Source organism: Notothenia rossii (genome assembly GCF_949606895.1).
Source record: "Notothenia rossii genome assembly, chromosome: 3".
Classification (NCBI taxonomy): domain Eukaryota; kingdom Metazoa; phylum Chordata; class Actinopteri; order Perciformes; family Nototheniidae; genus Notothenia; species Notothenia rossii.
The window spans coordinates 27,063,718-27,091,239 of NC_136901.1; the positions used below are offsets into that span (position 1 = coordinate 27,063,718).

Sequence of the window (27,522 nt, forward strand, 5' to 3'; positions counted from 1 at the left end):
ATGCAATCTAATAAGATCCGTTTTCTGGCTGTTTGCAAGCTTGAGCTTCTTAGTAAGATTATTTGAGCTCATTACATTTTCTCACACATATGCATCATACCGTGCATGGTTCCTCTTTCACTCTCCTCATGGCCACAACAGTTTTAATGTTGCATGCGTACATCATACTGACTTCTTCTGCAGTGTCTGTCTGACATGTAGTGGAAAGACTCAAATATCAAAGAAAAAATAAAGTTTTACTCTATAACCTGGTGACACATTTGGTTTGTGCAAAGGATCGTGTGTGAGAGTGACTGCATGTCTTTGCTATGTGAATGTTTACGTTACTGTGTGTGTGTGTGTGTGTGTGTGTGTGTGTCTGTGTGTGTGTGTGTGTGTGTGTGTGTGTGTGTGTGTGTGTGTGTGTGTGTGTGTGTGTGTGTGTGTGTCCAACTGTGCTTACTCAACTGTAAGTTTCAGACAAGCTCACTGAATAATTCAGTTTTTTATGTCTTGTTGCCATGGTTGTCTGTGAAATGCCTGCATGGGCCGGTACGACACATCACACACACCAATATGAGCATGTTGACAGATGTGAACACCAACATACACACTCTAAAGAAGAGATAGAAGGAGAGAGGCATTATGAATCTGCTCTCCCTCAGTTGCCTCCCTCTTTACTTCACACTCCTATTATTATTAAAACTCTTTTATTAACCAGCCTGGCCGGGTGTAGGACCCCTGCTGTGACCACACAATGGACACACTGTGAAGAAATGGGACTGGTTTCCTGTTGATGGAACACCTCCAGTGTTTCTTTTGTAATCTTTGCAATGTAAAAGTTAATTTCCAACTGAATCCAAACTAGTAAATCCAGTTGCTATCCGCTCAAATTGCGTAATCTTAAAATAGATAAAACGACATCTTGCAAAACATACAATAACACTTTTGTATACTGGGAATTATAAGCTCTCTATTCATAAACTGTGAAATCTAAGCGTGAAATCTTTGTCTGTATGCATTTCACACATTCCAGAGGACACTTTTGTTGTGAACTAGTCAAATGAGCATTAAAATACCAAGAGTTTGAAGCTGTTATGCCCCAGGCCAAACCGGCACTTTGTGCAATTACCGTGTAAGGACAAAGTGCTGCACAATGCACTAAAAGCCCATGCCTTTAATGATGAGAGCAATTACAGGTTATTTAAAGTGTCACAAGGTTTGTCAAAGGTTGGGCGATTGAAAAGTTCTTAATAGGTTCACTATGGAGATAAACTTAAAGTGAAACATTCAAAACTCTGTACAGTGCATGATATATATGGTTTAACTTGAAGACATTAAAACATATTAGTTAGCATGAACTCTTAGCCATTTTGAAAAAATAAAATCCAAAAAGAAAGCAAAAAACTAGAGTGAGGACAATTTTAGTTGAATAAAGTCTGGAAAGCTCAACAGACAAATCATTGGGAAACACAGAATAGCCAGGGATACTATGAAGACTTTCTGAATTACAACTGAGGGAATGGACAAAACATTTTTTTTAGCTTTAGCAAACAATCTGTGGGTCAATGAAACCAGTCTCCCATTCATTATCTATGGGGCAGATCCTGAACAGGAAGTACATTTGAAACTTATTTCTTTGGTTTCTGGGTTGTGCTCATGTTCACAAATATAGATTTGACTTTCCTACAGCAAAGAAATAACATGCTCGAATTCTTCTTAACTGTTTTAAGTTAGGGTAAGAGCACACAAACTAAATCAAAACGTGTCCATAATCGTTATCACACTAACAATTATCGAGACAGATTCAAGTGCAGATGTATGAAATACAAATACCACTACCAGCACATGTATCAGTACAACTATAATATAACAATTAACTTTAAGTAAAAACTCACATTACAGTCTAATTTTGGAATGCTCATGTCATGTCCATTATTTTTGCACCATGGGAAAAAGAGTGTAAATCTGTGCACATGAAGGTCATCTGTTACAGTGGGCTCCAGGGGGTCACATGGGAAAGTTTTGGTAAAATGCATGAGAAGGAAGAGGGGGAGTAAACTGATATTCAAAGTTGGAAAAAATCAACATTTGCTTTTCTCTTTTTTCAGTCGGGCTACGTCGGATGCGCTCGAGCTCAAGGAGAGCGCGCGCACGCAGCTCTCGTGGGGCTGAGAGAGAGAGAGAGACAGAGAGAGAGAGGCGTGTGATTTCTCTTTGTACTGAATGAAGAGTTCAGCCAGCTCCGCTCCTCTCTCTTCTCTTTTTATATAAGCAGAGTTTGCATGCTGTAAATAGCCCAATAAGCCGGTTACTCTTCACGTTTCACCGTAACGGTCGCTCCGGTTTGTTTTGTGGAAACGTCTGGCTCCTGCCAATGTCTCTTTGAGCAATTTTTGGACAACAAAAGCATCAGGTCCAGCGCTGTTTCTTCGGGGGATTCCAAGTCACACATTTATCAGCCGGGATTTTGTTTTCAGTGAGGAAAAGGCCAGCACGTCAACAAAAGCCGCTTCGCCTCCTGACTTCGCCCATTTCACACTTCACACCTCCGGGGGGGATTCTAGTATCCCGAAGCGAGTGACCATGGCTGATACGAGCCCTCAACCCCGGGTATATTTCCAGACACCGGGCGGCACCGCGGAGGAACCCGAGATTCCGGTTCGGAAGCAGGGACGCGTTACCGTCAAATATGACCGTAAAGAACTGAGGAAGAGACTGAACCTGGAGGAGTGGATTATCGACCAGCTAACGGACCTCTACGACTGTGAGGTAAATACCCTATCAATAACCGGCCTGCAAACCGATCGATCCTATCGATCCGGGGCTCTATAAGTAATAGAGCTCTACAGTAAAGCGTAATAACTCAGTTTATCAGATCTGGAGCCTCTGTCTGTCCTCTTTTAAGGCAAACTGTTACTAAATAAACATTAAATGTAGGCCCTTTGTGGCTGCTTTTGGCCTAGACTTGCTTCTTATAGCCTTTAGTATCTGGGCCATATGCAAAACGATGAGGTAATGAAAGACGTGAGATAAGAAGAGTGTGACAAGAAACAAAGACTCCATCATGTCAGACATTTGTAATGTTTAAAGACCTCGTGGTTTAACTTCAGCCCCCACCCCCACCTACAGGTAGCTAAATGTAGAGCTGATGCAGCTTTACTGTCTTATCGTGGAATAGAGATCTCTCTCTTCTGATTGGCTGAAGAGATTTTAAAGCACACCTGTGAATTCACCAATCAAGTATGGCAGACCGTACTTTTGTTTAGCAGCTGTTTGGGAACGATTTTTCCTATTCAAATCAGGTTTTAAAAAAGTTAAAATTTCATAAAATAATTTGCGAAAATAAAATGTTCACGTGCTTGTTAGGGATGCACAAAAAAAGGAAACTATGTAATTTATTTCGATTATTAAACAAGTTCTGCCGTCTGCTTTAGTGCTTAAGTACAGTAGAACAACTTAATGTTAAAATTAAATAAATACAAAAAAACAATATTATTTTATAACTTCTATAACACAAAAGGCACCAATAAAAAAAGTTTTTTTTTACATATCAAAGTGCGGTTTCTAACAAATACTCTTTTTCAACTAACTAACAAAATCCCTTTGTTCAATATCGTTGTCTTTGCAAGTTAACATCATAAGTATTTCATCCTAGCCCTAGGTTATGTCTTTGTCTCATCTACAATAAGACCATTGTTGCACACCTACTCTCTTTTTTGGTGTATGCTAATTGAACAGTTTTAAGTAAAATGAAAGGAGGGATACTCTCTTCAGGAAGGGGATGTGCTGGCAAATGAGATAAATGAGGTGTGACTGATGAGTCTGAGTGGGGGGTCTGGTCATGCGTATGACCTGCCTGGCTGTGGTAATGACTGAGTATCAGTGGGAGCTAACTTTAGAGTCCCTCATCAGACCCTGGGCGACACGGAGAACCGCGCCAACTCTTGTCTGGATGTTGCCGTCAGGAGTTGGTAAGCCCATGCCGACTGAGCTAGCTTTGACCCATATTCTATTAGCAATACAACGACTTAACAGGTATGAAGGTTCCTAGAAGGCTAAAAGAGACAAAAAGGCAGGAGGATTCAAGAAAATGTGCACATAATACAACTAAATTAGGCTATTCTAAAGAGGATAAAGAGTTAGACTTGAGCAAAGCTTCCAAAAACTCTCCTACTACTTGACCTTTGACCCTACTGACGCACACAGACATACAATGGGATTGTCTGGCTGTTGCTTTGTGGAGTTGTGTTGTTGCAGAGCACAACAGAGGCTGTCTCCACACTCGCACCTGTAAATCCCAAATCTATTCACTGACAATCTGTAACTAACTGTAACCAGATGCTATTCAAAGCCACTGAGGATGGAAAACGGATACCTCCTTTTTAATCTGTTGTGAAAATAAGATTGTGTCTGACTTGTATTGAGATTTCAAAGGCAGTTGCAGGGATACCCTGTGACATTTGGATAATAACAAAAAAGTAGCGGAAATACTAGAGACTTTTATGCCAGCAGAGGAGATTAATGGCGCATTTCCACTGCAGGGCCTCGCACGGCTTAGTACGGTATAGTTAGGCCTTGGTAGGCCAGGCTCGCTATGCTGCATTTCCATTACAGTTTAGTAGCTGGGGCAGTAACTAAAGTAAACTAGTGTAGGCGGAGCCTTGACGTCATCTTCAATGCGAAACACAAAACCAAAATCAGCCGTTAGCTGTTAGCCCTCAGAACTCACAGCTCCTCATATCTGTTCAGAAACTAGACAAAAGTTAAACAAGTACAAACCACAGACTGTCTGTGTCATGGCGAATACAGTCGCTGGTTTATTTATGTCTGTAGGCCGTTGTTGTGAGTGTGGACTATCGGAGCATATACAACGTTAGCTTAGCCGATCTCCATTCAGAAAACACGCATTTCAAAAGGTTTTTCTCCTGCCGTCTGTCTGCAGACTTGTCAAAGCATTAATTCATGGTTTTTACAAACCGGTATCAGTATGTTGTTACTTCGGCATCATTTTGAAACGTGTATTACAATTAAATCACGGTCAAATATGTTCATCTTGTTGTAGTTGTAACCACTCACGTCACTAGTTTAGCATAATTTTATGCCCGGTTGTTGGCCCGGAAAGAACCACAATTTTGGAGGGCCAGAAAAACTGTGAAAAAGTACCCGTTAGCCAGAACTACCCCTAGTGGAAACGCAACAAAAAACGGGCCGGGTTTGGCACGGCACGCTTGCACCGTGCTACGCGCTGCAGTGGAAATGCGCCATAAGTGGCCTAGTGAGGATTTTAGAGTCAATGTGCTTATTGTTTGCCAACGATTAATTGATATGCCATGGATTAAAACTGTAACATTTAGTTATTGCAAACAGTGTATGAGGATTTTACGGATAAATACTTATCTTTCTCGATCTATCATTCATTCACTTGTCTCACATCTAAGGCTGCAGCCACACGGAGACGATACGGGTCGTATCCGCTATAGTGTCTATAGACGGTTCGGCCACACGAGGCCGACAGGGAAACGCAGATAACGATAACGGGTATCAAGGTGGTTAGATCTGCGGACGCAAAGCTCTGGGGGGGCAAACAGCTCCGTGATTACGCCCTATACGATCATTTCCTGATAACGAAAATACTGACGGGCTGTCAGGAGAGGGAGAGGAAAAGGGAGACTCTGTGTATTATTCTTATATTATTATATAGAGTCTTTATTCATTTGTTTTAAAGCTCAATAAATAACAAAGAAGACTGGCACTTTTGTCTGGAAGATTTAAACTTTAACGGACATGTTGACCGGCGGAAAAAAATTCTAACGGACGGACGTGTTTCTGGTGCAGATTGCGTGTGGATGGAAGACTTTTTTGATATTGAATTCGGTTCGTTTTCGTTACCGTCTCCGTGTGGCTAGGGTCTAAGGCTGCAACCAACACATATTTTCATTATCGATCATTTTCTAGATTAATTGATTAATCCTTTGTCTATACAATAGGGAAAATGCGATCATCAAGTAACTCAAAGTCCAAGGTCATGTCTTTAAATGTCTGGTTTTGCAGTCCAGAAAAATATGTTCACTTAAATATGATATGAAACAGAAAGCAGGACATCTCAATATTTGAGAGGCTGAACAACATTTTCTTGCACCTTTGCATGAAAAAATGAATGATCATCATTATATTTCTGTCGATCAGCAAATTTTTGCAGCTCTACCCACATCCATCTCTTATTCAATAACTCATTATTTATTACAGTTATGCTAGCTTTAAAGCACTCAATCTTTATCGTTAGTCTGCTTTTTTTTGTGCCAACAGCTCAACAAATAGGTGCTGTGAGACTTGATTTGTTATCATTTGTTATTCTCAGATCAGGTCGTGTATCAGATTATACTTGTGAAAATGGTATATTGATTTATTTCACATTTTTGGTCACCTATCGCTCATTTATCTCTAATAATGATGGCTATTTTTCCGCTTTTATCCACAGAGGTTTCATTGTTCTGATTCCTTCTCTGCCGGGGCTGTTAGACAACAAAGAGATTAATTTACAGTCGGTTCACTAATGGAGACACATTGGGCTCATTTAGACGGGGAGATGTGGAGCACGTGCTCCCCAACAGTGTAACTGGAGAGCAGGGAGGGTTACCCTCTTCACTGACAAAAGATATGGAGCATGTGTTCTGGGATTTACTCCTTCTCTTTCACCTCCCTTTGCTAAATCACTCCTTCTCTTGCTGTGTCCGTATATTTGCTCAAGCCATAATCCACATATTCACCCATCATTATTTCCTACCCCTTTATTTCCCTCCTTTGTTTGATGCATACTATTTCTGCTGTTAATAAAACAGCATGGAGTTCAGGGAATTCATAATGAGCCATTTTCCCGTTCATATAATCCTTTAAACATGCTACAACAAGCAGTCATTTCTGCCAGCCAGCGTGTCAGATATTCATCCAGCCACTCAGTCCGTCTATCAGGGAGTTGCTATAGTGAGGATCCGAGCCTTAATATGATGCCATGGCAACAAGGCTTGGTTAAATGTTTATTGGTTAACCGTGCAGTCGAAAAAAAAGAGTCCATTCAGCCAAGGAAAGAGTAGTCAAATTCCAAAAAGCCCCTCATTATTTTCTTGCAAGATTATATTTAGAGCTATTTAAGCAGCGTGGTTTAGCATTGTTGGAATGTAGTTTTACTCAAGTACTGTATTTAAATAGAAATGTGAGGTACTTTACTTAATATTTACATTTTCCTGCTACTTGATACTTCTACAGCTTTAGTTACTTTTCTCACTTAACATGCAAAACATGTGATAATTTCAGAAAATACCAAAGCGATACATCACGTTTTGTATGTAAAATATTATAAACTACGCAAAAGTGTATGGAATAATTCAAATCAACACCACCTCAACCAACTGAGTAAAATGCTAATTACAAATGATGAATGAGTAATAATAATAATTTTAAAATAGTAAAACACAACAATAGAGGTTAACATTTCGCATCATGGTTACTTTGTGTCCATACTGAGATGCTTGTACTTTTATTTGTATTAAAGGATCGGAATACTTGCAGTCGATGTTAATGTGACATTTGCTTTGTTAGAGAAACACTCCGTGGTTTTGCGATTCCCAGTGTTAGTGAAGAGGTTACTTGAGTTAATCTGATAGGGTTCTCAGTAGGGGTACAATTATAAAAAAAAAAGGTTGGGAACCACTGCGATACAACCTTAAGACCCTATATTCTCACAGTTTACAGTATATCATAAACCCAACTGCAAACAGAGTTAGGTTGGAAACACAAACAGTGAGCTGGCAGGAAGTGTTGGGATTGGAGGAGGGGGAGAACAAAAGCAGGGAGTGTTTCTTTAAGGATAGATGCCTTTTTAAATTGTTGTTATTGAGCTTCCACTCTATTACTGGCTTTGTATATATAAAGGTCCTAAGTGAGTTTGAGCTCACTCCAGGGAAAAAGGAAGGTGGGGGTTACACAATTCAAGTCCACCTAAAGTACAAACGATCACATTTCACACCAGCCCCGGTATCGTTTTCATAACAAATTGTTTTTCCGTCTGTTTTATCTTCTCGTAGTGACCAGTAGCTACATAGTTAACAGTGGGGCAGGGAGGCGATACAATCCCCCAAACTCCAGGGCCCTACGTGGCCACACACACATCCACACACACACAAACAAACAAACAAACACAGAAGGGGATACGAGAGAGAACAGAGGCAGGATTGGTGAGCAGGAATGCAATAAACGGGGGAAGAGAAGGAAAGAAAAACTGGAGGGGATGGCAAGAGGAGAAGGAAAAAGGAGTAGGAGGAGGCAGGGATGTCACAGAGGGGGAACATGTTTTTGTAACATGTGTCCTCTGCTATTGTTTTAACATTATAGCAGTGCCTAAAGTCCAGTTTGACTGTAGCAGCACACAATCAGACACTGAAAACAATCCTTCTGAATGCCGAACAAAATGAACAACAATGATTTTTATATCTTACAAATGAATCTTTTACATTGATTATTCCTATTTCTGTTGCCTCATTTTCAGTCTGTGTCTCAAACTAAAGAAAATGGTAGATATGGTTGAAGACAGGACAACACAAACCCTGGTAGAGCTACACACTAAATAATAATCTGCACTATTTTGATAATCCATTGAACAAACACTGTATATGTAGTGTGAGGGTGAGTGTGCAACATTTGCTTAAACCATTCACCTAAAGGTCTGAATACCAATCAGCTTTACCCTGTTTCACTCCAAGAGGGTGACTACAAAGAGTGGTTGTTACACAGCGGGTAGTGAAAGACTCCAGTGTGTCTTTGTAAACCCCCCCACAACAGCACACACACACACACGCACGCACGCAAGCACGCACGCACGCACGCACGCACACACGCACACACACACACACACACACACACACACACACACACACATCTTGTTAATAGCTTACATGTGGTTCTACATGTTAAACAGTCTCTTCCTGTTGGATTGGGGGTGAGTCAGCATGCTGTAGCTGACCCACTGACTGACCATGTGAGCGTTTATACAACGCAGAGGGGATAAATCAACAGAGAGGATTGTGAGTGATCTTGCGTAAGTGTGTGAGAAAGATCAGAAGGAAGTAAGAAGGCATGGGTGAAGATGTAGAGAGAGGGAATGAGGGATGTGTGTAATCCAGGGGAATGTTTAGATTGTTGTCACAGGAAGTGTGTGAGAGACAAACACAGTACATTAGGGAAAGGGACAATATTAAAACATTACTTTTCTCCAAAATCACAATCGATACACACACCTGTTGATTCACATACTCACATGGGCAGTTTCAACGGGCACATTTACACACCATTTAGGCATTGAGCCCTCGGTTTAGGCTGTGAGTCACCTTTAAAAGTGTCTGTTTTAAACTGTGAGTCAGGTCTGAGGCTGACGTTTGCTTAGTGTTAGGATGAGAGATAAAGGAATGAATTACACTGCATGTGTGGGAGATGTGTCTGTTGGCCCATTTATCATTTGAGCTGACAAGAACAACAGGAAGTCAAAATGTTCCCCCGTGGGTCATTTTTCACAGTGCTTCCTTCTAATAAAAGTGTTGTTGTGAAACTCAACAATGCATCGGATCAACTTATAGTCCATTAGAGGACAGTTGTTTTTTAGACAGGTAAAACTTAGAAGAAAACAGACGTTGGGTCACAGCCATGAATTCCTCAACAGGAAACCCAAAGCTAAAAAAACATTATCATCAACCCTGGTACTTAAGCAGACAAACGTGTCATCAGTTGGATCAGCATGAGCATTTAATAGCTTATTGTCTTGAGAAATATAATATAACCATCCCATTAGACCTGGCCTTTTGAAGTTTGAATCTCTGTGCCGAGGTAGCAGCTCAAATTCTCCATACAGAGGAAACTGTCAAATATCCAGAGCCTTAAATATGAGTCAGATCAGGTGAAACACCAATGATCCTACTGGCCACTTGAACTATACGTTGCCACATCTACATGCACCTATTGAGAGATTACAGATAATAACAGAGAAGGTGATGACTGACTGAGAAGGTGATTGAGCTGTAAAGAGCGTCATGAGTTTAGTACCCACACCAACCACTTAAACAACCCTGTCTCTAAAAAGAAATTACATCCTCATATGAACTACTGCATATAGTTACGCTTCAAGGCAAACAGTTGCAGTCTTAAACATGTGGTTGAGTTTGTAGATTGAATCAAAAACAACATGCTTGGTTAAATGTATTGAAACATTAGAGTTTAGCTTTAAATAAGTGTGTTTGTAATGTTATATAGTTTATATAATCTAAATAAGTGAACCTTGACTTTTGACAACAAGCTAGTAAACCTGGATGTAAATATTGCTGGCTCCATACATAGAGATACAAAAATTGGCTAATCAAATGTTTTGTAAGATCCAAAAGACATTAAACAGATTTGTTAAGCTTCAAGGATAGACTTAGGTGTTTCGGTGAGAAAAGTGGTTTTGAACTTTTAAAACTTTGGCTTTTTGGTACCTCATAAAGGCAAGTTTTCTTGTACGTGATCCAGTCTTTTTGTTGTTTCCCACAATCCTCGGCACATGCTCCGTCGTGCGTCAGTCGGCCTGCACATACAGCACTGATTGTCTAACAGCGCTCCACCACGTAAACACGTTTCAGCTCCAGATAAGCCTGATGAGCTCGTCATTCCAGCGTCCGTCAGTCAACTGTAATAGGTTCAAACAAAACCATTTTACATTCATCCTCACAAGTCAAGCATGGCACTTTAGCGCTTGATGCCTGCAGTGAATATGACAGCAGGCAGTAACTTGTTTAATGTCATGAGACAGTTTACAGACTTGTATTCATTCACACTCTCCTGCAGTTGTGAATATTGTGTGTAAGCACTTAACAGGCATTCCCCTTTGCTTCCCTGCTCGTTACTCAAGATGAGCTACACAAGGGTATACAGTTTGTTTCAGACTAGCATTAACTGAGTCTTAACAAAAGTAAGGCTGCAAGTAACGATTATTTTCATTGTCAGTCAGTCTGTTTTAATATATTATTTTTTAACTAATAAGTTATTCCGTCTATTAAATGGGAGAAAATTACGAAAATATTCACAATTTTCTTATAACATAACTTTAACCGATAAAAAGACAGTCAAAAATATTTTGTGATTAATTTAGTAGCTGAGAAATAAGCGATTTACATATCCTTTCAGCTGTTAATTATTTTACAATTATATTCACTTTTAATCAATAAGTTATTTGGTGTAATCAAAGAAAATACAATTTCAACTTTTGGACTTCATTTTCTCATAAGATCGTTTTTTTTCTGCATTTTAAACCAATTAAATTAAAGCATTTTAGGCTGCACACATACTTTTCTGTTATGTGAAAAGCTCCAGCGCCCCTGTGGAGGCTTTTTATAGGGAGCATGGTGTAATAGTGATAGATTTTGGCACACAGGCCAGCTTTATTGCAGAATATGACTCCCGGGTGTTGTTGCTGTCATAGTGATTTTAAATGAGAGATGAATATGAGGTCCGGGTGTTTTATCGGCCTCCGTACTGACACCATATTAAAACAATGAAAGAAGCCATTGTTAACAGAGGAGACAGCAGCTGGCAGCAGCTGGCACACATCTCTGAGAGGAGTTGTTATCACCATGAGGTCTGCAGCTTGTGTGAGGTAACACAGATCCAAAAAAGGAGTGTTCAGTCCCTGGAGGAGCTTTAGAGCAGACAACAGGCCAGTTACTAACTGCAGGGAAGAGGTGTTAGTATACGGCTTCATGCAATTTGTGCTGTGGGACTTTAATGTGTTTATTGGATTTTACCTGAGATGTGCACAATATCTCCCCTGTTAATGCTGTGTATTAAGAGAAGTTGATGGATGACTTCTCCTTGGGATGTGATTTTTAATATAAGATAGTAGTAGATTTCAGTATCAGTAATGGGTATAGAAAAAACATCTTTACATTATAATTACATTGACTCAAGTAGAAAGGAAAGTACTTGTAAAAAGGAGTAGGATTACAAAAATAAAAAGACCTTCTCAGGTTACTTTATTAGATGCAACTATTACATAAATGCATTAGGCTCCTTAACAGGTGATAACAAATGTGAAGTGTGCATTAAATGATGATATTAAAATATAAATGAAAATAGGTACTGCACAGTATAACCTAAAAACATAAAAAAACAAGACATAAAATCACTTACTAAATTGTGTATATGTACAGTCTTATCTAATGCTGGTGTACGTCCTAGCTCAGCCTAAAATCCAAATTATTTAAAATAAAATGTATCAGTAAAACAAGCAAGACGTAGGTAGCCAATTGTAAGATAGACGTACATTTCTTCTCAAATAATACTCTTAGAATTTAATTAAAAACTACTTGAGTTTTTCAATGTAACGCATTACTACCCAGCACTCAGCTTGGCTCACTGAGTTCAGAGCTGAGGAAGAGCTGGTAAGAGCACGGTGCCATGCCGGCTTCATATATCCTCCATGATGTCACCACTGAGTCAAACCTCCTTTAAGCTTTCATGGTGGCACACATTGGATGTCTGACAGTGACAGGTTTCCTGTGTGATTGTAAAAACTGCTCTGGTTCAAAGGGCTTTGTGAAGAAATGGACGAACAAATGGACACACAGACTGGCAAAACAGCTGATAGAAAAAAGATGAATGAGCTGGAGGAATAATGCTGCAGATTTATTTGTATTATATGAAGTTCAAATGATCTAGAATCATTTTGTGAATCAAAAATAGATAACAGTTTACTTTATAGCAATGTGTAATACTTGTGTGCTCTTGTTTTTTCAAAAAATGGATTTAATCATTAAGCAGGAAGGAACAACTAACCATATTTGGTTGATTTATAAATCCCTGATTAATCAGGAAGGAAGTCACTCTTTCCTTCTCGCACACAAACTCTCATACGGTTGGAATAAAGAGTATTGAATAAACAAATCAACAAAAGTGTTATTAGTAATTAACTTCTTGTTTCTGGTCCATATTATAAAATATGTAAAAGATAACTAGCCAAAATGTCCGTAGAAAAGTCCTTTCTACTCACTACTCAAGCTTACAGGGTGTGTTTCCTGTTGACAAAGATTTTGGCTGGATTATAAATTGAATTCTGTTGGTGCCATAAAACCAATCAGAACTGTTTGATCCTACTTCAGAACAAACTTCAGAGGAGAGAAAAGGAATTGCCAGGCGACTAAAGAAGAAATCAGTTAGTGATCAGATCGATGTTCATGTTGGGACAGACAGTTTCTTATTAGGGTTGTTGTTTCAGACCATGTCAGTCTGTTTCTTTCTCTGTGTGAGAATGTAATTAGATTATACTGAAAGAAAGATTTATAATCTCATCTAATCCCTTTTGAAATCCAAAGGGATTACATCCAAATGAAAGCAGAATGACCCTGATGGCGCCACAAATAAACTTGGGTGAAAATTAATGGAAACATTAATTAAATATGAACTTAACTACCTCTTAGGTTTGCCAAACTCTTGCCTTAAACTGCCACAATAAAGAAATACGTAATTCAATGAATGACAAAGGAACAAATGAATGTCGGGCCCTTTGCTTGTCAAGAGTGAAATAATGGTAATGTGCTATAATCCTACTTTGTGTGGATTCTTAATTTAATCTGCATGTAATCTCATTTTTCAGTCCAATTGTAGTGGTAATTACTGAAGAGGAGGTGTGTGTGGTCTTACTTTGGCTCTTTTTTTGCATGTATCTCTCCCCAAGTTTTGTATCTTTACCCGTTTGCTGTCGTGGTAATTAGTGTCCGATTAAAGAACCGGAAAAATTGAATTGTTAAAAGACCTCTACCCCAATATTTCACACATCGATATCAGTGTGTGTGTGTGAATGTGCAGAGCGCCACCGTCGGCAGTGACAGACTTAAGTAGGAGGTGGAGGGTGAAAGTGGGCACTTGAGATGCTGCCTGGATCATTTATTTTAGATGGAGGCACGGGGCCTCTTGTAATTAGAGTGGGCTAAAGAGAGAGTAAGTGAGAGAGAAAAGCAGTATCTTTTATGCAAATCTTTACAAAAAGTTAGCAGTTTAAGTCCGCTCATACATCTTCTGTCTCCCAGTTTTGGCTTTCTGACATACTTTTCATGTTGTATTTACTGTATTTGCCCAGACCTAACTAAATCTATTTACCAACGTTGGAAGACTTGGATGAAATGATCCTGAAATCTTGGATGTTTTTACAGTTTGTGGTACAAACCGGTAGTTCCTGTGCTGCCTCTGCTCTGCACTTCCCTCAAACCACCTGTCAATCACAATGGTGGCACTGAGAAGTCTTGAGAGTTTTGTTCCCTGTTGAACAAGTGTGTGTAGGTGAGGCTTTTTTGCACACCCATGTGGCCAATCCTAATCTTTCTATCAACTCTCGCTATGCCACTGTTGCCATGGCTGGAAATGTAAAATGTTTTATTTCCTTTGTGCTGTATTTAGCTGGCATCTTTAGTGCAATCAACCCTAAACATAAACAGGAACATTAGCTATCGATAAGCCAAACCATTTGAAGTGCTACATTTACCTACATTGCTACGGTGGTGTGTTAAACAGCTACCAATGGACAATAAGTAAATATCAACATGTTTGCTTTAAATCTGGCTTCACAGTCGGGTGAACACTGGGCAGCAGCAGCGGTGCCAGTCTGCTGCCCTCGTGTAGCGGTTAGTAAGCGTGATACAGCAGCAGATCTCCCCCACCCCCCCGTGGCCCCGCTCTGATGCCAGGACAAGTCTTCCCGAGCTGGTTGAGACCCTGAGGGAGCAGCCAATCCCCCCCGACCCCCCCTACCCTTGCAGCTGCAGCAAAAGACATGTCCAGTCAACACACAAAAAGCACCGAAGCGCTCAGTCAGACCAAACAAGCCGATGAGGGAATCATTCAACCGTATCGCACGCTGATGGGGCTCTGGGCAGCTTTGGAGGGTGGTGGGGTCAAGGTTGGGGGAAACTCTACATTTGAACTCTCCAAATAGATTTATTTAGCAATCAGTGTGTGTCCAAGTCTATCAGCAGATCTGTTCAGCTAGTCACTCTCTTCTTTACCAAGATATCATGTTGCTCTTTATTATGCAGAGGTGGAAGAAGAACTCGGATCCTTTACTCAAGTAGAAGTATAAATAGATTAAAATGAAAATACTAAAGTATACAAATGAATAGTAGTCAGTGTATGTATGTCTATATACTATTGTTGCCTAATTACAGCGTAAGAACTGCCAAAAATACTATCCTTGCGTCCTAATTATAGTGATTAATGTTTCCTGGCATCCTATGAAGATACGTTCTCTGTATTTGGAGCCTGTTTAGTTCGGATTCCTGTTCTCTGAAGCAACACACACACTGGGACACAATAGCATGCCCACATCACTACCACCACACTCTGGTTTATTTTACATTACGTGACAGAGCTGTTTTATCAGTAGTGAGATAGCAGGAAAGGTTAGGGTTAGAGTCAACACCGATGGAGGCTCTGTTTGGATGCACTGTATATGACATGTCTCTACTTACTCCCTCTAACAATGCAAGGTGTGTGAAAAGTAGTTTGTATTGCACAATTTAGTTATAGTTTCTGGTCACCATCCAGGTTGTGAAAGAGGTGAGTTCAGTTTAACTGTGACAGTTTTTTCTGTGATTCAAAACAGGACATCATATTCTCCTGCGAGGAAGTACATTCAACTGATAGGAGGTGTAATAGAGATAAAAATCAGCCACATGCACACACATACTGTTACTCAGACTGGATTAAGTACATTGCATTGATTATGGGCAGTTGTGGTTTACGGTTGTGTGTACAGCAGCCACTTAAATTAATTGTGCACACACACTTAATCAACTCTGCTCTCTTTAACTGTTAACGCCAACACACACATTCGCTCTCACACACTTCCCACAGATCTGGCTTTCCCTCCCCAGCCCAGCAATCTCCAAGGTCACGTGACCAGACAGGAAGTCGCTTGCTCCTCTTGTATTTTTAACCCCTTCTTCACAAAAGAGAGAGCTTTTTTAATGTTTTTTTTAGGCAGTGACACATTATGGGAGCCAAACTGGTTCTGGGAGGAGGGAAAATACGTGCTAAGAGAGGGAGGCAAACAGTTATTGTAAGAGATGCAGATTCCTGATAAGCATGAGGGAGATAGAAAGAAGATGGAAAGCAGCAGGCGATGACTGACACTATGCATAGTTCCCCTCGTAAGAGCCCGCAGCAAGGTGGCCCAAATACTATGATTTGCCCTGTCACACACACACACACACACACACACACACACACACACACACACACACACACACACACACACACACACACACACACACACACACACACACACACACACACACACACACACACACACACACACACACACACACACACACACACACACACACACACACACACACACACACACACACACACACACACACACACACACACACACACACACACACACAGAGTGATTTATAGCAGAGCGCTAGTAAAGAGCGCTGATGCCAAGCAGACAGGAAGGGCATCAGAGAAGACGTAAAGATAAAGAGAGACAGAGAGGGGGGGCATGACAGGAAGCAGGTTCAAGCCCAGTGTTTTTCCAATATTTCCACAATGGGCTCTTCCTAGATCTGTATTTGTGTGTGTGTGTGTGTGTGTGTGTGTGTGTGTGTGTGTGTGTGTGTGTGTGTGTGTGTGTGTGTGTGTGTGTGTGTGTGTGTGTGTGTGTGTGTGTGTGTGTGTGTGTGTGTGTGTGTGTGTGTGTGTGTGTGTGTGTGTGTTGATCAGAGGACCGTCAAACAAATAAGCAAATCAGTCACAAGAGGGAGATGTATTGTCACTCCGAGTAGCTTTCAGGAAAGGATCCTTTACTTTAAAATATCTTCTTGTACTTTGACAACAAGATGGGTTGAAAGGAAGGAAATATCTATATTCAAGTGTTTGAAAACAGCAGGTTCTAACCTTTTAGCATGAAACTTCCTTTAGTGCACTCATCGTTGCAGATGTAAAATACCTTTGGAATTATGGAGAGGAAATGTCACTTTTTATTCATAAGTCACATCCATTGCTAACTTTGCACATCATTTCTGCCACAGTGTTTATTTAACAGACAGGCATGCACATGAATACGATGTGGGAGTTATTAGGTGTGCTAATCGGATCATCTCTAAGTCTTTGCAAACTACAGTAGCCTAAAACCTCCCCTGCATAATAAATCAAATATAACTACATGATTCTTTGCCGAAGCATGCTTAATCTCCAAGTCACCGCTATCTATCCTGACCTTTAGCAATGAAGAAGTATGTTTTCTTGAGTTAACCATGTATTCAGGCAGACCAGAAGTAGTGATTGTCAGCTGTTATCTTCTTGTCTGTCTGTTAGGATACGTCAGTGATGAGTTTGATGTATGCAACAATAAAACATATCCCACCCAGCTAATTACGATAGCTAAGATTTAAGTATCGACAAACCACTCAATGATTTATAGTTCTTGCCTTTTCATTCGGACAATTAGACAGAGACGATTAAAAGCACAATCCAGTTTTCCGCATTAAAGACATTTTACTCGTAGATTGGGTCACTTATACAAGAGCTCATTTAAACAGTTGACTTCCTGCTCTGGTGTTAGTGATGTGCTCTTGAGAAAATGGCGTGTGAACACTTTGTTCTGATAACTTGTGAGAACCGAAACACACTCACAGCCAAACCATCTCAGCTATGCTCAGAGTCTGTAACTTGTCATTGTCACACACACTTTTGGGTCCCAGTGCCAAGTCAACCAGCATGAGGTCATAGTTTTAATGGAGCCTGCACATTAACACACACTCACTCTATAATGCAAACACACCTAAACACTCAGCAGAAACACTTTGCTGCTTGGACTGACCCCAATACAGTGAGGCAACACAGAGGGGTTTGGAAAGGAAAGTGCAGCAACGTTAAATTAGGATCACACCCCCCCCCCCCCGCATCATTTCACAACTACTTCATAAAAAGAATTAGCAAGGATAGATCATAGGAGTAAAAGCAGTGTGATGAATTCAGTCAAAACAAGCACACACACAAGGAAATTGGAGTGTGTGTGGACATTGTTCAGCAACACACGGCCTACTTTTCCCGCTCCTTCCTCTTCCTCCTTCCTGCCTGCTGCAGCCATCACTTCCCTGTGTCCTCATCCCTGCATTGTGGCCAGCCAAAACATTGTTTTTGTTGCAAAACAGGCGACTGGCCATCCTGAACGCTGACTATTTGTATCCTTCTTTGTCACCGTGGCTGTGGGGAAAGCAAAAGTGGCTATTCATCACTCAGCATCCAGCTTTAAGTAGCTTTTATGGCTGCGATAAAGATGATTTTCTATTAATCTGCCAAAAATATAGTATGTGACATAGAAAAGCAGGAAATCTTGTCATTTGTGATAAATTCTTAAAGCGTTTTGACTTGAAACGAAGAGTTGCAGCTCTGCTTTATGTTTTCATCGCTTTCCTCTGTGTCTACTCCTTTTCCTCTTCACGCACACACACAAACGCTAACCTGTAGTTTACACAGATCCTATCACAGGAATCAGCTCCTATGTTGTCACTGGGAGACGTGCTGTGTAATCCTTGCAGGTGCCCTGTGTGACCTACTTACACACCAAGCTTCCCACACTGTAAAGCAACTTATATATCCACTCGATATGGACCTGTGTTCATTAGCAGTGGATCTGATAGTTACATAGAGCTGCAATGATTAAGTGATATACAGAGAACAACTATTTTGAAAATCCATTAATCAATCAATTCATTTTTTAACAAAAAGCTGTTTAAGCCTCCAAAATATAGAGTTTATCCTCTTTGTCTCAGATTAATATCATATTAGAGTCATAATATTCGAGGTTATGACTGGCAAGACATTTAAAGACCAAGCTTAGAACTACATCTAGATCGACTAGATATTTTTTGACATTTTATATACCAAAGGATTAACAGATTTATCTACAAAATAACTAACCTGTTAATCGAGAATCAATATAATTGTTAGTTGAAGCCCCGAACATTGTCCTACCTTCATTTCTTTGCTTCTCATTTTTACACTCACATCCCTTTTTTCACTTTTCATATCTGCATTTTTAATCTTTTCCTGTTCGTAGCCTGTAGCTGCACTATATGTGTGTCATTTCACCAGAAAATCTGTCTCGGTGTTGGAAGTTTTAATATGATTTTAAGTTAGAGTACTGACTTAAAAGTTGATTTGGTGAATCGTTTATATTATAAATCTTTCTGTGAGCATATATTTGACAAATGTAACTGCAAATGTATTTAAAAGTACGCTTTTTAGCTACATTTTCTTTGTTATTTTGTTTTTGTTTCAATATTGAGTCATTACTCCTTATTACGGTCTGACCAAACTTCCCTTTAGAAACATTGACTTTACTTCATTGCTCTCTGTCATCACTTCCCTTTACGGAAATATTTACAGTTGCGATGATCGGCCTTTTCCTGCAATAGAAGAACGCTGACCTACTTGTATGTGTGTGTGTGTGTGTGTGTGTGTGTGAGTCTGTGTGTGAGTAGCTTACGTTTTAGCTACGAAGAATCTGTAGCTGCCATTTGATCTGTCCAGGGCTGAAGCAGCCGGCCCCTGTGAGAGAGGAACTGTACTACGACCGACACACACACACACACACACACACACACACACACACACACACACACACACACACACACACACACACACACACACACACACACACACACACACACACACACACACACACACACACACACACACACACACACACACACACACACACACACACACACACACACACACACACACACACACACACACACACACACACACACACACACACACGCTCTCATACTGTCACATCTCATCTGCTCTGTTCTGCGGGCAGCCTGCAGACAGACAGTGTGCCCGTCCGGCTGTCTGTCTCAGTCTCATTGTGGTGCTGTCTGAATCATATGTGCACGCTTGTTGTCCAGCAGAGTGTAATTACATTTAGAGACCGCAATTAAACGTCTATATGGCAGTTTATAGAGATAGTTTCTAAGATGAGGCTGTTTCGGGCTGAAAAGGGAAAGTTCCGAGTATGTAACATCAACAGAAGTGTAGTCTTCTGACACAAGATATAACAGACATAACCTCTCTTGCAAGGGAGATACAACTATTCAAAGGTAAAGTAAGGCTATCTCTGCAGGGACAAAGAACAGATACTGTGAACAACAACGCCTGAAGACAAGAAATGAATCCCTGATGAGTATTACTCGACCAAAACTTTGCACTTAGTCTGTGGAATGGGTTTTTCTAAGTAATAGGAAACAGTGGGCATCATTTTTATTTCTTGTTGCCTGGTATGATGAAGTAAACAAGCTGCAGAGCGGTTTGGTTGCAATGGCACAGGTTTGGGAAGTAGTGAACATACGACTGGAAAAATTAGACTTGAATTAAACTCCATGACTTGTGTGTGAGTGTGTACACGGATGTTTTGATACAGTTGTTAAAAATGCCCTCTATTTTACTTACATTTATCAAGAATTTCCTCAGATTTTGATTTTGATTTCTGTACCTTGGATGCCTGTGAGAAATGTTCTTCAAGAGACAGGTAACACATGCCATAAACTGATATACAAATGATCAGTTTGGAGGCATTCCATTTAAATACTATATGCCATGATGATTCAGAAGCAACGACTTCCATTTCGTTCTCTCTATCTATTTCTTACACTATAGGTTTCACATGGACTCAAAAACAATAGTACAGAAAAGATAAGTCTAAATCCGATGTGCCTCTTCCAATAGTTGCACACGGCTCTGCTTTGTTTACCAGCCTCAGATCACATCTGCAGCCGGCAGTAAACCCTGTAGACTGCAGACGAGTTCACCGAGTCAGTCTGAGGATTGTTTTGGAAACCCTCCCTCGTGATTCCCCGCTTTCTTTGTGTCTCCTCTCTGAAGCCTGTCTTCCGGCCTTTTTTAACATCCCTCCCTCCTCCCTCCTCCCTCCTCCCTCGGTTTACTCCCCTCAGCTGCTCCCTCTTCTCGAGATGCTTCTTAACCTCTTACCTTCCTTCCTCTCTGCGTTCCCTTCCCCCCCGGCACATTTAACAGTCCGTCTCTAAAATCATTTTCAAGTAAGCTGTATTAAATATGAGCCAATGTGTATCACTTTCAGGATGAGCAATGGGAGATTTACAAAACATCTGCAACTTTTTTTAGTATGGCACAGAAAAATAAATGAAATGTTGTTGATATAGAAGAATAGACATAAAGAAAAGTCAAATCTATTTTTCTTATCCTAAAATGAGCAAAGTCACAGTACAGAATCTTGTTTCTGTATTTGTGTTCTTTGTCTTTCTCACGTTTTTTGTCGCCTCTTTCTTTACTGCATGGAGCAGCACATGGAGCCCACATGTTGTGAAGATCAGTCTGTGTGTGTGTGTGTGTGTGTGTGTGTGTGTGTGTGTGTGTGTGTGTGTGTGTGTGTGTGTGTGTGTGTGTGTGTGTGTGTGTGTGTGTGTGTGTGTACAGCAGTCAGTGTGTTAAAATCCGAAATTCTGTAAAATCAAAATGTGTCTGCGTGTGTGTTAATAGTGTACATTGTGTGTGTGTGTGTGTGTGTGTGTGTGTGTGTGTTTGTGTGTGTGTGTGTGTGTGTGTGTGTGTGTGTGTGTTTAAGTTTTATTGAACCCTCTTGCTGCTTACTACATGTCTGTACGCCAAGTTGCCTGTGTGTGTTTTACTCTGCTGACAGTAAGTCTATCTGTCACCTCCAGTCCCTATCTCTCACACACAGGCTGTCCTGCTCAGAAATCCTCATATCACACCCCTCCCCACACACACACACACACACACACACACACACACACACACACACACACACACACACACACACACACACACACACACACACACACACACACACACACACACACACACACACACAGTACATCCAGCTCAGACGTATTAAAGCTCATTTTATAATTCTTTAATCCGTGTGTGTGAGATGTGAGAGACTTGTCACTTTAAAAAGAAGTGTGTGTGTGTGTGTGTGTGTGTGTGTGTGTGTGTGTGTGTGTGTGTGTGTGTGTGTGTGTGTGTGTGTGTGTGTGTGTGTGTGTGTAAAGGAGTGTGTGTAAAGGAGTGTGTGTAAAGGAGTGTGTGTGTGTGTGTGTGTGTGTGTGTGTGTGTGTGTGTGTGTGTGTGTGTGTGTGTGTGTGTGTGTGTGTGTGTGTGTGGAATAGGGGGCAGTCGGGCAGGTGCAGAGACAGCTGGTGTGGGCAACTCTAACCAAGGGGGAGGACGGGAGAGAGGGTGGGATTCCTAGAGAATGACATGAATATAGGGTAGCAATGTGCGTGTGCGTGTGTGTGTGTGTGTGTGTGTGTGTGTGTGTGTGTGTGTGTGTGTGTGTGTGTGTGTGTGTGTGTGTGTGTGTGTGTCTTGTTGCCAGTGGTGGACGGCTTTGATAGCACACACTGAGCCTGTGTGCTTGAGTGAGACAGATGGAGAAACAGAGAAACAGAGGGAGACTATTAAAGCACTTCATCAGGAAAACAAGGGAATTGATTGGCCGGAGGGAGAAGGCGTGGCGAGGAAGAGGAAGAGAGACACAAAGACGAACTTACAGTGAACTCACTTTTCACTTTCATTTATTTAATGAGCTAGATATCTCTGCTCTAGAGGCAAGGGGGCTCTTCTTATTAGAGGTCAGTTTATCAGTATGAGCCGATAATTGCTTTGCTGGAATTAAAAGTGTGCATTGTCAATTATTGCAGCTTTTCCTGGTTGGACGTGAAATACAGGCCAATTTCAAATGGAGGAAGTTATTCTCAGACTTTGTGTTGATTTCAAAGGAGCGCCCTTATGGGAGTAACAGGAGTGTGTGATCACTTTTGGCAACAGTGTGACAGTCAGCTGTTTACAGGCAACCCTTCAACAATGCACTGTAGATGAGTTAAGCAACTGTTCCACATTTTGGAAATATGCTTATTCGATATCTTGTCAAGGATAACATTTCAAGATTGAAACCTCTAAGGATCTGTATGCTAAATATGAAGCCTCATCCAGCAGCTTAGCTTAGCTTAGCATAAAGACTGCAAACAAATGGAAACAACTGGTTCTGTATGAAGATAACTAAATACCCTAAAACACCTAGGCATCTAGGCAAATACCTTTTGAATTGAACAATTTTATTTCCTATTTTGGATCCAAGTAAAATATTGGTATTTTTTCAAGTGTCTTTGTCTCTCCTGTCTTTCGTGAAAGACGGACGGCTCCCTCTAGTGTTCAGTGATGAACATTCATCAGTCACTGCACCACATCACACTAGGGCTGCTCAATTTATCGTATTTTAATCGCAATTACGATTATGGCTTGCAACCATTACGAAAACAACGTAATCGAAATAAAACGATTATTTTTTTATTATTATTATTAATTTTTTTTTAAAAAGTAAAAAATCTTGGTTTTTCAGTTGAGTTATACTTAAAGTTCAGGGTAATCAACTGTTAAAAACATACTGTTCACATTTTTTTTCTCCAATAAATTGATGTTTTCAAAGTAAATGGATAATCGTTTTTAATAATCGTGATATCAATTATTGACCCAAGTAATCGAGATTATGATTTTTGCCATAATCGAGCAGCACTACATCACACGCAGACAGAGCCTCTGCTGGGCTATTTGCAGACAACCACATAACATAAAACAGGGAAAGAAATCTGCATCATCCTTTCTATTCTTAATCCATCAAGAGAGACTGACTAGTTTGTGCTGCAAGAGAGCTGTCACCTAAAAAAAACTTTTAGATTCTGATCTGTGTATCAACTTGCAGTTCAGTTCATTTTACTCTGATTATTTCGTGACATGACATCTTAGCTGATTCATTCATGGTTTCAGGGCAACATCAATAGGGTTTTTTCCAGGATCTGATTAATATAAACAATTATTTTTTTGGTAAATTGTTGAATGGGACTCATAAAACAAGATGATTTTTTTGAAAATTTCAAGCTCAGATTCGGTTATTTTTCTATACACAACGGTTGGTCCCACATGATTCATTCAAGGGCAGTCAGAATCTGGAAAATCTGACAAAAGAAATCTGCTTTTAAATGTTCTAGCTATGACAAATGGTTTAATTTTGGCATTTTATGAGAAGAAATCATGCGTTTGTAATTCCGTGTTGGGTTGTGTGGTTCAGAGGCTAATGTACCTCCTTTTCTCTTGTGTTAGGAGGAGGCCATCCCAGAGCTGGAGATCGATGTGGACGAGCTGCTGGATATGCCCAGTGACGTAGAGCGGGGAGCCAGGGTCAAGGTAGGAGACAAATATACACTCATGTCAACTCATGCAAAGACGCACAAGTGCCAAAGGCGAGATGTATATCCTGACTGTCTTCTATTTATTTTCAGGACTTAGTGGTCGAGTGTTTTAAGCCTACTGAGGTGAGATTTGTTTTACCTTCCTTCCTCTCTTCACTCCACTTTACCCTTATATCTAGTATGTACTGTTTGTTTCTGACTCATGTGTTTTGTCCCTCCTCTCTCCCCGTAGGACTTCGTCTCAGAGCTGCTGGACAAGATCCGAGGGATGCAGAAGCTCTCCACGCCTCAAAAGAAATGATGCGTCCCTCCTCCTCCTCACCCACACCCTCCCCTCCACCTCTCGTCTTCCTACCTTGCTTTCCTTCTTTTTCTTTTTTTTTAACGTCAGTCTCCATCCATTGAGGGTCTTCTTGTTTCCTCTTGCCTGGATCCAGCCCTATTAGTGGCTAGCTTTCCATGTGTTGTGACCTTCCTGTGTTGTTAGTCGGACGTTCTTCTTAAAAAACGAAGATTGGTAAAGTTAAGTTAGCAACAAGTGTTTCATTGGGCTTCATCCAGGCACGTTCCTTCCTTCCCCTTTCCACTCCTCGTCCTTCACCCTTTGTTTTGGCTTTTACTCCTCTTCCTCCTCCAGCTCTTCTTCCTCCCACCCTCCCTTTAAACACCCTCCATCTGTCTGGGGAGGAAGAGAAAAAGAGGAGAGGAGTCATATAATTACTGAGAGGAGCGGCTGAGAGTGGGAAGAGGAACAAGGGAAAGAGTCTCCGACGGCCAAAAAAGAGGGGAAGGTGGAAACAGCCAATCAGCTTGAAGCAGGGCCTAATCACTGCTTATGTCTATAATGAGATTCCTTGTTTTGTAATGGGGTTACTCTTTTAGATGAGTTACCAACCGTGATTATTGTGATTCAGTGCAGGGGGGATATTCACTTGACTTTTTTGGCAGGGTCAGTACAGTCTTTTCAGATAATTCCTCCCATAATCAGAGGCATTTGTTACACTGGTGCATTTAAAGACTGTCCTTTTTTGTGTGTGGATCTGCACTATGTAATTTTATGGAAGAAAATCTGAACCCTTTGACCACGAGAAATAATGGGACGTCATTTTAGTCCAACAAAGAGAGAAATCTGATCCTGGAAATAGTGGTTGAACCTTAAAAAAAAGTTGCTGTGGTGGTCTAACGGTTCGACTAATTATAGACTACAAATCTTCCTTTGAAGCTAGTAGAAGTAGGTTCTCTTTAGGGTTGGTGTACTTGAATTACACATTTTTGAGGAAGAAAAGTTTATTTTCTTTCCTCAATGCGTAGTGAAGTTGTAAGAGAGGCTCTTTAGAAGCACATACATGCATTTGTGCGTCTGTCCGTGTTGCTAAATAATACATGTTGCTACATAATGTACAGCAACAAACATAATAGGAGTGTTTTACGGCCTGTATATTCTGCTGTTCAGTACGACACATTAGATTTAGTTTAAATAGGACTGGTTCCTGGTTTTGTTTTTCTTGATTTTGTCACACACACACTGACAGTCTGAAAGGGGGGTCCCAGAACAAAGCTGCCTTGTTTTTTTTTGTTTCATCCCATGTGTGTCTCTTCCTCACTTTTATTATTTTAGCTTTACTCAGTCCGCCACATTGTTTTGTGTTTGGCAGGCGTCAATTTGGAGCGCGCACACACACACACACACACACACACACACACACACACACACACACACACACACACACACACACACACACACACACACACACACACACACACACACACACACACACACACACACACACACACACACACACACACACACACACACACACACACGGAAGCTTTGAAATTGTCTTTAAAGCTCCGCATTGGTGTTGAGACTTTGTAATGTCCTCTGCATGCCACTAGACCCACCAATGGGAGGGATGGATGGAGGCCGCTGTTTTACATTGAAGCTGTCTAAATGCATCTACCCTTCCTTTTCTTCTCTCGCTCACACACACACACACACGCCACCTTTGGGGCGTAGAAAACGGAAACACACTAGCAAATACAGCTGCCTCTCACACAGATGTGCACACACACTGAGAGAGGAGAGGGAGACAGGTCGGGAGCTGTCACAGGACCTGTGTGTCTTCCCCCTCCACAGCTGCCAATCATCTGCGAGGATAAGCCATCTGCTTCTCAATCTGAGCCAATCGGATCAGAAGCTGAAGCCCGTCGGCCAATCGGAGACGCATTAGCTGTGGTGCCTGTGGCCAATTGCTAACACCTGCGGAGACAGCAGACCTCCACTGTCTGTCTTTCTCTCTCAGTGCCAACACACACACACACACACACACACACACACACACACACACACACACACACACACACACACACACGCCCATTTTCCTCTTGCTGCTCTGTCCTTCCTGCCTGTCATCCCCCTCCTCCACCCTCCCTCCCTCCATCCTTTTTCCTTTCCTTTTTAAAAAAAAACAGATGTTGCCTTAGGTATTATTTATGTTACACAAACCAAATAAACGGGAGACATTCATTTTTTTAAAGGTAACTGCTAAACACGTGAGCAGAACTGCGACATGTGGAGAATCTCCTGTCGCTCCTTTTTTGGAAAACAAAATGAGATTTCTTCTTTTTTTTTCTTTTTAGAAGTGAGTGTTTAATACTTGATACAGTGATTTTGTTTAGATGAAACAATGTTCCTTGCATTTACCATTTGAATACTGGGCTGTTTTTATTGTGATCATGACACTTATTGATGCCATACCTTGGATTAACATAGCTGAACACAAATCCACTCAGATACACCTTGGTGCGATTGCTTTTGCCTTCCTAGTGGGGTTTCCAAATCAAGCACAGTCTGCGTTTTATTTCGGAGACATCGGATTGTACCAGGAATGCTCAATCAGTAGGTGAATTTGAGTGGATTTTCTTGTCTGAATCCAGGTTTGGATTATATCTTCTTAGACTGTTATTGAGGAGTCTGTTTTTTTACTGTTGGAGAAAATTGCAAAAAAAAATTATATATACTGATTATCATCATTGAGGCTAAATGCAAGAGCTAAACTGTGCAGATTGAAGGAGCGAAGGTGTTTTTTTTGGACAATGATTAGATCGAAACCACAAACAAATGTAGCAATATCAACAACAGGTCTTGTTTTTGCCCAATTTTGTTACACTTTTATGCAACTTTAATAAAAACATGTAAAATGTAAAT

General features: G+C 40.7%; 1 protein-coding gene across 1 annotated transcript; it reads left to right on the forward strand.

The window, feature by feature from the left end:
• Positions 1–2,143: 2,143 nt before the first annotated feature.
• ppp1r14bb (protein phosphatase 1, regulatory (inhibitor) subunit 14Bb) lies at positions 2,144–27,521 on the forward strand. The gene is made up of 4 exons (XM_079669177.1): positions 2,144–2,751; positions 24,226–24,309; positions 24,405–24,437; positions 24,547–27,521. The coding sequence occupies exons 1-4, from the start codon at positions 2,566–2,568 to the stop codon at positions 24,613–24,615; spliced, it is 372 nt and encodes a 123-aa protein (XP_079525303.1). The 5' UTR covers positions 2,144–2,565; the 3' UTR covers positions 24,616–27,521.
• The last annotated feature ends 1 nt before the right edge of the window (position 27,522 follows it).

Excerpts from the sequence above, each read along its gene's own strand:
- ppp1r14bb (XM_079669177.1), top strand. The coding sequence starts at position 2,566 with ATGGCTGATACGAGCCCTCAACCCCGGGTATATTTCCAGACACCGGGC. Across the intron at positions 2,752-24,225 it reads CGGACCTCTACGACTGTGAG|GAGGAGGCCATCCCAGAGCT; the intron begins GTAAATACCCTA and ends CTCTTGTGTTAG. Across the intron at positions 24,438-24,546 it reads AGTGTTTTAAGCCTACTGAG|GACTTCGTCTCAGAGCTGCT; the intron begins GTGAGATTTGTT and ends CTCTCCCCGTAG.